Genomic DNA, 12,140 nt, shown 5'->3' with positions numbered 1-12,140 from the left:
TTAGTATCATTTTTCTTCGATTTTCAAATTAATTTTCAAGTCAAGTTGACTTACAAGATAGAAAAAGAGGTAGAAAATTTTGTTTTCAGGCATTTTGCATGCCTAATATTTGTTCATTTACCAATATTTTTTAATGAATTGGATGGACCTATATAAAAGTGAAAACTATACATTTTCAATAGTGCAGTTACATTGAATTTTATATGAGGAAAAAGTGGTTAAATTATTTAAGAAAGAAGAGAGCCTTGTGATTAATGAAGGATTACAAATAGGCAACAAGATTATTTTGAGGAATCCTGCAGTTTATAAGATCAGGGATGGGGATACACTTTGGGGGATTACAAAATACTTTTTTATTTACTTATTTTTTATTCCAGTTATTTGACAGATCTGTATTGCTTGGTTCTACAATTGAATATTTAAAGGGGTGCAATTTAAGGGCTTGTCCCAGGTGCCATTTTCCTTTGATACTTCACTTAATAAAGTACATGTATTATGTTTGGCCATGTATCAGTCTGAATGATGGTCAGTTTGAGGTATCATTAACAATTCTAACCATAATCATGAAATAAGAGTAGATTTAGGGATATAAATATTTGTGGGTCCATGATTAAAGTAGTAAGTTTGAAATTTATTTTAGTAATCAAATTAATCAGATCTTTAATAATCACCAAATACATTTTTTGAATGTTTTGTTCATTTTACCTTCGTCCATCCATGATTCTGTAGATATCTGACTATGCAGAGTTTATTGAGCTTGTCAAAGAGGATGCTGCTAGTGTTGAGGATCGTGAGGAGATTGACAGCATTCCCATCGTAGATGATCTTCGCTTCCACCTTACCAATAACCTTCAGACTTACAGCGAACTTCAAGAGGCCCAGATGAAGCTTAGTTGTTTAGATCATCTTCTTCAAGAACTGGGGCTAGAGAGTTAGGTTAGACAAACATTACTGTTGTCATGAAAACAGTGCCTATGCTTTTAATTTTTAATATTTATTGTAATATCTTTTCAAGGAGCTGAATTTTCTAGAATTGAGTTTTCTAGAATGTGGATTAAACTTTAATTAATTTTCATTAATTTAAACCCTCCTGTTTTTTTACAAATCAATTCAATAAAATTGAACAGTCTAGATTTTTTCTTTGCAGAAAAAAGCTTGTGGTTGATATTATATCTATTAGTGATAAGTATCAGATACTTATCTATAAAAATATATATCTATTTATTATATAAAAAACAAAGGAACTTTATCCCCCCCCCCTTTCACCATGGCCAGATATTTCACGAGATTAACTTGCAGTAGATTACTGTGAATGGGCAGAAGTTAAGTTATCTGTAGAATTGTAGTAGATTTAGATCTACATTTTTGTGCAGCTGCTTGCGTAAATTTTGCTGCTCTACCAGTATATGGTAATAGGGCTGCTGTGTAAAGTATATGGGTGAGTGATATGCAATGAGGAAGCTTACCTACTTAGTATTTGAAATATATTGCAAGAGTACTTGGTGCTCTTTGAATAAATATCTCAAGATAATGAACTTGAAACTTATCTCTGAAAATACTTTCTCTCTCTCTCTCTTCATTTTTCAGCATTGTGGTTATTTGTTTTGCAATTATTTTTTTATTACTTGCCATTTTGAAAATGTATCATTTTTTCATGATCTGTTGATTTCCTATCCAGAATTTTGACTTCTTAAGTGGTATTTGGTGAGTCAGTCTCATCACCATACACAATGTATGGTATGGACAGTCATAACAAAAACCCAGTGTTTTCATGTCTTATTTTATCATGTCTTATTTTTATCTATGAATTTTTCATATGGGCAATTTGAAAACTGAACAGAGGATTGGAATCACTAAAAGCTTACTTTTTGTAGATGATATCAGTAATATATTTTATTGATATAACATCTATGATTATTGATTACTGAAATATTTATTGCACTTTTAACATAATATATTTATTTGAAAATATAATACCATTATAGTGCTAATGTGATGACCCAAAGGGATAGTAATTTCAAAAATATATAAGCCATATTGCATTGAAAGTTATCTGGATGCTGGTAATGATGATGATGTTGATGATGATGTTTGTGATAACAATAATAGTAGTGGTAATAATGCAAATAATATTACCCATCAATTTATTTGTATGGCACCACATGTACTGACTGCAGTGTTATATTTTCTCAGTTTCATAATTGGTGGTTGTATTTATTCATTGGAATTTTTATTTCATTTCAAGTCTTTATTTTTTTTAAATTTTGAATATCATTATAAAACACTAACATCAACATGTATTTATTTTTTCAAATTAAACCTCCACAAGTTACCAAATTATTTTATTACAATGCTGTTACAGATTCACTATAGAAGTATCCATCACTTTAAGAGATGTGACAATTCATCTTATTTCAGCCCATTTGTAACATCTTTTAATACAGTCTTAAGTACTGTTTTTCTAAAATGTAAATTCTGTGTTTCTTGGTGACATGCTCAAAACACAGACAATTACCGGCTCAAGTGCTGACATTTCCATTGTGAAACTGAAGTATTGTGAAAATTTTCAACAACAAACAAGTTTAATCCAGATTTTTCTGTGAAATGACTTTATAAAATATGTTTGGCACTTATGCCCCTGAGCAAGTCATTTTATGTCCATTGCCTTTTCTTTCAAATGGTTATGCATATACATGTATATATATTCAAATTTGCTTGGGGTAGAGCGGTATTAACATCCCACTACATTGAACAAATTTATATGCCATAGAATTATTTCAGATTATTAATTTTCATGAGGCTCCCGATTGTGCATGTAGTTTTACTTTCCATTGATGTTGACGACTCAATTATTTCCTTTCAGTTCTCTTAGCTGAATAGTTTTAGAAGATCAAGATCATTCCTTTTTTTCTTATTGATAATTCATTTGTTTATTTTGGAAAATTTTAAGATCCATTGTAGTTTTCTGTTGATCAGTTAAAAGTGTCTTTTATTTCATTCAGCTTTTCTGTCTCCAAAGTGAATACCTCAATCTTAGACATTCCCATTGCAAAGTTTAAACGTGGTTTAACATGAAAAGTTTTTGCTAAGATTCCTTATTAGTTTCTTTGATGTCACAGACAATTCATAAGCAGTCATCCTCCACAATGAATATTGCAGATTTTTAAAAAAAATTTATGATATCTATTCTGATATAGGTCAGACCATGTACCTTGAGGGGGTTAAAATCTTTATAAAAAATGGATACTGCTTTATATCATTTTAAAAAAATTGGTGGAATGAATTTGAGTAGGTTTTCCATATCTAGATATTTAGGAAATCGGTCATTGATTTTCACCAACGGTAATATGATAAATTGATTTTCCCTCATGAAAGATAGTCAGGCAATGCGTGAGACAGTTTGCACTGAAGGAGAAAAAGTTGGTTGAAATGTTCATGTCCTTTTTCTTGGACCTTGGTGAGTTTGGTTTGAGGTGTTTACTACCTGCAGTCACCCATTTATTACAATGTATAGCTTGTTTTTATTGATTGAAACATTAATCCCCATTGATTTTATGTCTTAATATGTGATACAGATACTTGTATATCATCTTTTATTTGATTGGTTGATATGTGCTTGTGGGCCATCTATGATTATTTTCATGGAGACTTGCCATTGATAGGCAACCTTTATGGAATGAGGTCCAAGGATACAATTTCTCACTTTTCATTAATGACCATTTATAATTGATTGCAATTTTCAAATATGATATAGTAAATGTATATTAGAAATAAATGAATACTTATTAAAAAGCGAGTGCTTTATAGCTATTAAAGACATTGAAGAGAGAACTATTAATGAAAAGGAATAGAATGATTGTATCCATTAAACTGTAGTAAAAGGGTTTCCTGAGTGAATGTGAAGAATGTAAATACATTTTCATCAACATATCAGAAAATTCATACTATTCATGCAAGTTTTGCCTGTTGGTGTTTATTGAGTTAACATAAAAAGTTGTTCCATTCTTTATTATTGATGATAAAACTTTGTAGTAAAGGTACACTTAAATACGTATGCACAGAGATGGGGAAAGGCACATCTGCATCCTCACTTGGTGCACTTTCAATATAATCTGTCAATCACTCTCAGACTGTAATTAAAATATTCCCCAAGGGTTTATGATCCATGTTGTTTCACTATCTTTTCAAATAATATTTAATATACTATGTACTTCTCAGTTAGCTACACATCCCTTGCCCTAATCCCAATGGTATATTCTGTGGCTAATGGGTTGAAACAATACAAGGAATATTTATGAAAAGGAATCATTAACAAATACTGTACATGTCATTTTCATTTTGGAAAAGTAATCTCAATTTTTAATCATACACGCATGTTTATATAAATTTCTACTTCAGTTGATGTACCAAGTACTACCAAGTCCATTTTATGTTATTGTATATCGGATATCCTATGTTATTGTATATCGGATATCATGTAAATATAGGCCTATATTTTTTTCATTTTAGGGAGTGAGTTCTATGCAGTCTATTTTGATAAAAAAATTCTCTTGGATAGTTAAGGATTGACCGTGTCTTTTAAAAGCTCTAATAGGCAAATTTTTTATATGAAAAAATAATTGCATTCTGTATATTACTGTAATCTCCCGAATCATTTTGTGAAAGCAAAGTATAACATTTAATGTTTATTATGAAATGGTTGTAGGGATCCTATTAAAATGATTGGCTTCATCATTTCCACTGTTACATATGGAAGATGCATTTTTTTCCAAGCAAGCATTTATTAGGAAAGTTGATTTTGCATGCTGCTACGCATCTTGGTTTCAGAATTGCTGTTGCGATATACCAACCAATTGCAAATGTGAGTAATATTGTGATAAAATTTATAATACGAGTTCATGTATGATATTGAGGATTTTTAAGATATATGGTGTATTATCCTATTTGATTTGATCTAAGAAGAAGCACTTCCATATTGATTAATTCAGAAAAACATCCTGAAATACAAATCTGATAGATTTGTGAGTGATTTGGTGTCCAAGTGAAAGAGATATAACATGTTCATCTATCCCTTTGGAACAAGGACTAGAGACATCCAAAGCTTCAGCATGAAAATTGTTGAATGCAATAATTTTTTATGTTTGAAGTTCAGTGTGAATAAATCTTGAGCAGAGGTTAATCTTAAATTCTGGATGTCCCTAAATATGAGATACAGTATATCATTAATGGTTCTTGTTTCATATTCAGTAAGGAATCTCTACATGACAGAGCTGAAAATCTTACTACTTGGGGAGTTTCATAAAGCTGTTCGAAAGTTAAGAGTGACATTGAGAACGAATGGTGTTAATTATTTATGGTACATGATATTCACCATTAAATGTTCGTTGGTGATTATTTAATGCATAAGGGTTACCATTCTTACCTAAATTCACTCTTAAATTACGAACAGCTTTATGAAACACGTACCAGTTGAGATCCACAGGATTAGTAGAAACCAGAAATTTGCGATCGTTAGCTTTTGCATAATGCAATCTTATGCCCACCTACAAGTTCCAGTCCACTGTGCACCATATCTTTGTTCATCAGAGTACATAAAATATGACCATGATTATGTTTGGCAATGCCGTTTCATGAAGTACCTTTACTTTAACAAATGGGAATGTAATGATTTTTGTAGTTGCTTTGTACTTTGATTTGCTGACTTTTAGACTTACAGAACTCAGAACCTATCCTTTTTCAGCATCTGTGTGAATAGAGATATGGGAGCCATGGGGTCTTCATGTGTTCTTGAATAGATAATTGGTGCTCTTTAAATGCTGTTTCATATTACATTATCTTCAAGTTATTTAGCCTAACACATCAAATAATGCTGCATACATTTGTTTCCTGCATGAAGTGCTGCACCCCCCCCCCATTCTTCAGCTTAGTTTGCTCAGTAGTTTTATGGGCTACTTGTTTGAATCTTGTGTTTTAATTTATGATACCCGATTCAATAATCATAATCTTTTCACTACATTATATGGCTACATCTTCACATGAAATGCATAATATGGCCATATCTTCTCATAAAGAGCATTTTGACTATTTTCTAAAAAACCTCTTTTAACAACCCTTGAATGGACTGTAAACATGTTTGTGTGCTAGAATTGATGGGCTTTTTGCTGCTAAAGCAGGAAACTGAAAGAGGGATCATTGACACTCCCAACTCTCATAAAACTATCCTTTTGTTCGAGGTAAATGTGTATTAAAGTTAATATGTATTGTTGGAGATGCATTGTATGAATACGACAGCGTGTGTCGTTTTTTTTCTTCAAAAATTCAATCAAGGTCCATGTTGCAACAAAGAGCAATTGTTTTTTACGACATTTAATGCAGTTTTGGAATATGTATAAATGTTTAAAGCAGTTACGTACTGAAAAACTTTTTAGTAAACCATTACATGTATTTATATGAAAACCAGTCATTTTTTTTTTACTTAGTCTCATCAACTTCCATGTAGTTTTAGACACAATATTTTTGTATATTTCTTGTAAATTCATAGGGCAAGTACATGGAGCAATAAATCAATATTTGTGTTTATGAATTTGAAAGAAAAACTGACACTTGTTTTGAATGAAATTAAAATATATATATATTGATGTATATGTGTAGCACAAAACAGAAAACTGTGAGAAGGGAAATAATAATTTTACAATTAAAACGAGTTTATTATTCAAAACATGTATTGTGATAAAACTGGCATTAGAAGTGCAACATTTATAGTAATATTATTAAGGATAAAGCATTTTAATGAGATGGTAATATCAATTCAAATCTCACTTAAATATTGTGGTGGAAAGCATCAACTCTCCTTATTGCATAGAGCTCTCAGAGATATCAACTATTGATATTAACATTTAGGGTCATTTTGTTGGGGCATATAATTCAGGTAGCACAGCAGTTCAACAGTGGTACCTTTTACAGCTACTTTATAGCTGATTGTGAAAGTGTGATTTTCATTGTTTCTCAAATTTTTTGTTTCCATATTCATGAATTAATTTCACCGGTTCCCAATTGAACTACTGAAAGAATTTTAAATAGGTGTTCCTAATACTGGAAAATAACCCCTCATAGCACATCCAGGTACTTGGAAATGAATTTCTGCTATCTATATTTATTGATCACCGAGTATCAGCTTTATGCAATAGGGAAAATAAACGTTACTATCGTCAAAGTTGTATTTGGTTAATATCAATGTGGTAGTTGTATTCCAATTTCTTTTTTGATGATCCCCCATATGCATTTTTATTTGAGTAATTTGAGTACTGTCAATTTTAATGTGAGAAACGCATGTTTCAATGATTCAATTTGCCTCTGCCCCAAAGGTGACTGAAGAGATATAATTTTTGTCGGAGTTTGTGTACTATCTATTCTAAATCTTTACTATATCAAGGTGTTTCTGCGTGTATAAATGTATATAATTGGAAACTAATGTAAACTTTTGTTATTGTCAATACAGATCTATTTCTTTCTCAGATTCTGCTATGTGTTTGTATGGCACTTTTTTTAGCACGTAAGTAGAATGGGAGGGAGTGGAAGTGAGGGGAGTGGAAATGAGAGTAGTGAAAGGGAGAGATTTCTGAGTATAGGAAATAAAGACAAACTTAATAATTACTATTATGACCACAATATGTATAATAATGCTTATAAATTTAATGCTCCCGAATAACACCCAACATGTTTACATACATTATTACTACTCATTTAGATGAACAAATAGGAATCGCATATTCTTATCATATTGGAAACAATGTAAATTACAAGTGCTAATAACACATAGGTACCCAATGACTTGATGTGAATTTCGCAATGTAAATTTAAAATATAATAATCAAAATTGGCACTTAATCACAATAGCTCACAAGCTATTTATGTGATAATAAAGTAATATTGACTGGCCTCGGGGCAATACGACATATATAAAGCCCAAACTAGATTTATATCGCCCAAGTCGTAGACGAGGGTGATACCAATTTAGTGAGGGCGATATATGTCCTTCTGCCCCCAGGCTAGTCAATATTATTAACCAAATCAGATATCTAGAGCAAAAATTGTTAAATTTAGAAATTTTAGTGTTTAAAAATGGGAATCTATTTTGTCATGTTGAGCAGACTGAGCCTCTGAACCATTGTGACATAAATGAAATGACATGTCCCTGGCCTGGGGAGGCAGTATCCAGCGTTGTCTCAACTTGATTAACATTGTGACGTACAGCACTGCGCGGTTTAAGGACGCATGCAGAAACGCAAAGAATACCCGCAGGTTAGCTCTGTCTTATTCCCCGGTACATTTCCATGCAATTTCTCATAGACTTTCCTTAGAGGGCAATAAAATTGTCCGTGGTTAAACAAGTGCAAACTTATTGACCGACCACTGATCCCAGTCTTAAGCAGACAATAATGTATTGAAGTTGCCCTGCTCAGATGTCTGATACGGTTAATAATAATTAATCTCATATTTACACCACACACTTATTTTTTTAAAGATATTTGAGTTTCACCTTTCATTCAACAAGGATATCAAATTTAGAATTCATCCTCAGGTACACCAATTCTGTCAAAGTTTGAATACAATTTCCACTTCTTCAAATAGAATTTTTTTTCATCCAGAGATTTCTGATATTTTACAGAGTTTTACAGAGTCCATTTTCAAGAATCAGTATAAATAAAGGTTATCCATTCTAATTACATGATAAGCTATGGGGTTTAAATCATTTCTCTGGAGAATGAACAAGATTTTGCTTAGGTATATAATTTTTTGGCAACTATACAATTTACTGTAAAATTTGTAAAAATTCCTGATCACCGAAACAATAAAACAAGTCTAGAAGCAGATTTATGAAATATTTTGTGTAAGCAAGATGTGTAATTTCTCAATTTGTATAATCCATTAAATTTACATAAAAATTTTGAGTCAATAGTTATTAACAAAACGGACCAACACACAAGCAACCAAGGCTTAACCATTTCATTATCAGTTGAACATATTTTATGAATAAGGCATAACATGCTGTTGTAAACTTATATTGGCATAATAAAAGTCCAAGTTAGTTTTGAAAAATGATAATTTGTCTCTGACAACATATACTTAATCATGCATCTTGAATGATTATATGTTATCAAGTCATCCTGCAAATGAATGGAGAAACACTCAAGCCAAACTATTTTGTTCAAACTTGTTATGTTAAAAGGTAATGGAATTAAAAAAAAAGGAAAATTACTACTTCTGTTTACAAAAATTCATAAAATCGATTGTGAGGCATTTAAATTGCTTTTACATTAAGAAACATGGAAAACTCAACAAGAAAATGACTTCACTGTATATTAAAGAATAACAATACAAACAAATTCACATTAAGAAGAATATTAAACTGCTGAAAAGTGCTCAGTGGCATGGTAAATGCACCATAAAATTATCAAATTAAAAAGAGTTTTTTAACTTAAAACTTACTGATATACTGCAACGTAATGGAGTTATTCCCAAAAGCAAATTAATATGCACACTTATAAATCTCTTAAAAGAGAATGATACGTACAGGGTTCACAGCTTTTCAAGAAAACAAAATTCCCTGATTTTTCCCTGATGAGGTTTAAAAATTCCCTTATAATTTATTCAAACCCTTACCCAGTTTTGCATGTTTTGTAAGTTGTTGCAGTGAATTACATGTATTTTTGGTATAAAAACAATAATGAAAAACTAATTAGTACCACCATAACCAGTCATTCGATGGATGTTGTTATGATAATCCAGACTCTGAGGAGCGTTGAGAGACCCTTTTCCAATGTTTTAGGTATAATACAAAAAAAAAGAATATGATTATTCTTATTAAAAAGTTAGTTAGTAGTATCTAAAAAGACATTCAATATTACACCATAATCTGTTCCTAAAATACCTTGATACATGATACTATAGAGAAGTTAAAACCAATAATATAAACCAGTATATATATATAAATGAATTATCCACAAGGTGTTAAACAAGGAAATAATATTTTAACAAGTTCACATTCATCATTATCAATAGGGAGTTTTCGATTTGTAAGTCGACTAGTGGACTGCGACGAAAGTACGTCATAATAGTCCGCTTTGTGTTGATGGTATACAAAATCAGTAGAGCACATAATTGGAAGGCACTGAGCATGTGCAAGCCATTCCTGACACGTCAACTTCATGACGAGCGTGGATTTCACTCAGATTACGCTCGTTCGAAATGTAGTAAACGAGCAATCAAATCCTTGATTGAAGCCACGTGGTGATTTACTCCAGCGATTCTGTATACTATAAACACAAAGCAGACTATTATGACGCACTTTTGTCGCAGTCCATTAGTCGACGTGCAAATCGAAAACTCACTATTATCAGATGACTTCAACCTCAATGTATGCAATTGAAATATTCTTTAAAATGCAACTGGAAAATATTACATGTATTTTCAAGCCTCTGAGAAAAAAAAACTCCACAAGATTTACATAATGCTCTTTCCCAATTTCCCACAAGAACCCAAGGGGAGCATTTCATGAAAGGATTTGTCAGATTTTATTATCCGACAAGTCCCATTTTATCCTACAGATACAATAGCAACATTATTTCTCAGCCAATCAACATCAAGGAAGGTTGTCAGATCTAGATGTTGATGAAACGCTCCCCAGACCTACATGCATGGCATGATGAAATCTACTATTAATGGTAACTACCATGGTATGAAAGCTCATTAGCCAATCAAAATCAGGCCATGGCAATTGCAATTATTGACAGTCTAATGTAACATGACTAGAATACACCATTCCTCACTGCATGAAGTTATATTACATAGTAAAAATTAGACCAAAAGCTTCAGTCTCTGTATTTTGGTTGTTCCGCTGAACTGCGTTGGCTCACTCACCAATACAATGGGGATTGTAGTAAAATGTCAGAAATTGTTGAATAAATCCCCAGAAACGACGGTTATTCCTGTCTAAGTAAAAATATGAAAAGAGGGTGTTCAAAGAGTATGTGTGCCAAGATAAGCACTTAATAAACAATTACAATGTTAAAACAATATATTTTTAAAAATTTTCTGATTTTTTTATCAGAACAAACTGTGGCACAGCAAAAATAAGCAATTGAGCTTGGCAATAAATATTCAATATTCAAAATGAATGGAATACATTATAAGAAGCAACAAAAAAACAAAACAACTTGGTAACATATTATTCATGATGTTGGTGTTGATCGAATACTTTTGAAAATACTTATTTTTTCTTCATCTGAACTGACCTTTCATCTTTGTCCAGTGACATGAAATTCCACTTTTATAATCGTTAACACTTAAAAAACATATATCAAACTTTTGAAAATTGTGTTATCTTGAAAATCAAATTCTTACTTGTGTTAAGTTTTTGATAATACTACAACATAGACAATTTCATTGACCAAAAATTATCTTTGACCTTGATTTTTGGAGCTGGAATTCCCACCAAATGATCAGTGACATGTGATTACCCTGACTTTTTAATAATTTCAACCCAACAGCTTCCAATAAACACCACTTCTTTGATGAGTTATCAAGAAGCTTTCACTTTGAGACATCCTCTATTCAATCTTACAAACATAAATGCTGCTGAGCTGTCCTGCACCAAATCTGAACAATAACAAGTGAGTTGCTCATTTTACCTCCCATTGTCTAAAATTCTGATCCATTGATTCTTCAATGGGTAATGGGATTAAACACAAAGATGAACAAATTGACGTACAGACAGTTAAAAAACAATATTATATACAGCATAATTAATGAGATATGCCTAACATTCTCTTTAAACAGAAAATTTGAGGTAGATTCATGTGTATTATTAAAATCATTCTCCAATCACACAGAATATACTTTGAAATATGACATAAGAAATGAATTGAGTAAATTTCAACAGGTACGGAAAACACTCAGCTGACAAGAAAACTGAATACAAAATGTTGCAAAGCATACATGTACAAAGCATAAATATTTGTTACACTCATATATAAATATTTAAAAATCTATTGGATTAGTGAAATTTTGATAATTCAAATGAATTCTAGAGTGAAATAAAGTATTAATAGTTAGGCCCAATACATAAATGAAGATCAATT

At 31.4% G+C, this 12,140-nt stretch overlaps 1 protein-coding gene and 1 long non-coding RNA gene across 3 annotated transcripts in view; one reads left to right on the top strand and one right to left on the bottom strand.

Annotated features, from left to right (window-relative positions):
• The window catches only part of LOC121410578 (ankyrin repeat and BTB/POZ domain-containing protein 1-like), a 38,959-nt gene extending 32,028 nt beyond the window's left edge, over positions 1-6,931 (top strand). The window contains exons 13-14 of one of the 2 annotated variants that reach the window (XM_041602755.1): positions 730-936; positions 1,679-6,931. In XM_041602755.1, coding sequence (XP_041458689.1) covers positions 730-936 — 207 coding nt within the window. In that variant the 3' untranslated portion in view covers positions 1,679-6,931. Of the gene's footprint in view, positions 1-729 lie in introns of both variants that reach the window. The other variant, XM_041602756.1, reaches the window with a different exon arrangement.
• A 244-nt stretch (positions 6,932-7,175) lies between these two features.
• LOC121410581 lies at positions 7,176-10,935 on the bottom strand. Its single transcript, XR_005969357.1, has 2 exons — positions 10,373-10,935; positions 7,176-10,093 (listed from the first exon to the last, which is right to left on the bottom strand). It is a non-coding gene; the product is annotated as an uncharacterized LOC121410581 (long non-coding RNA).
• Between the last annotated feature and the right edge of the window lie 1,205 nt (positions 10,936-12,140).

This window comes from Lytechinus variegatus, chromosome 3, assembly GCF_018143015.1.
Source record: "Lytechinus variegatus isolate NC3 chromosome 3, Lvar_3.0, whole genome shotgun sequence".
Taxonomy (NCBI): Eukaryota; Metazoa; Echinodermata; class Echinoidea; order Temnopleuroida; family Toxopneustidae; genus Lytechinus; species Lytechinus variegatus.
Note: the sequence above shows the minus strand (reverse complement) of the source record. Positions and strands in the feature narration are given on the sequence as shown.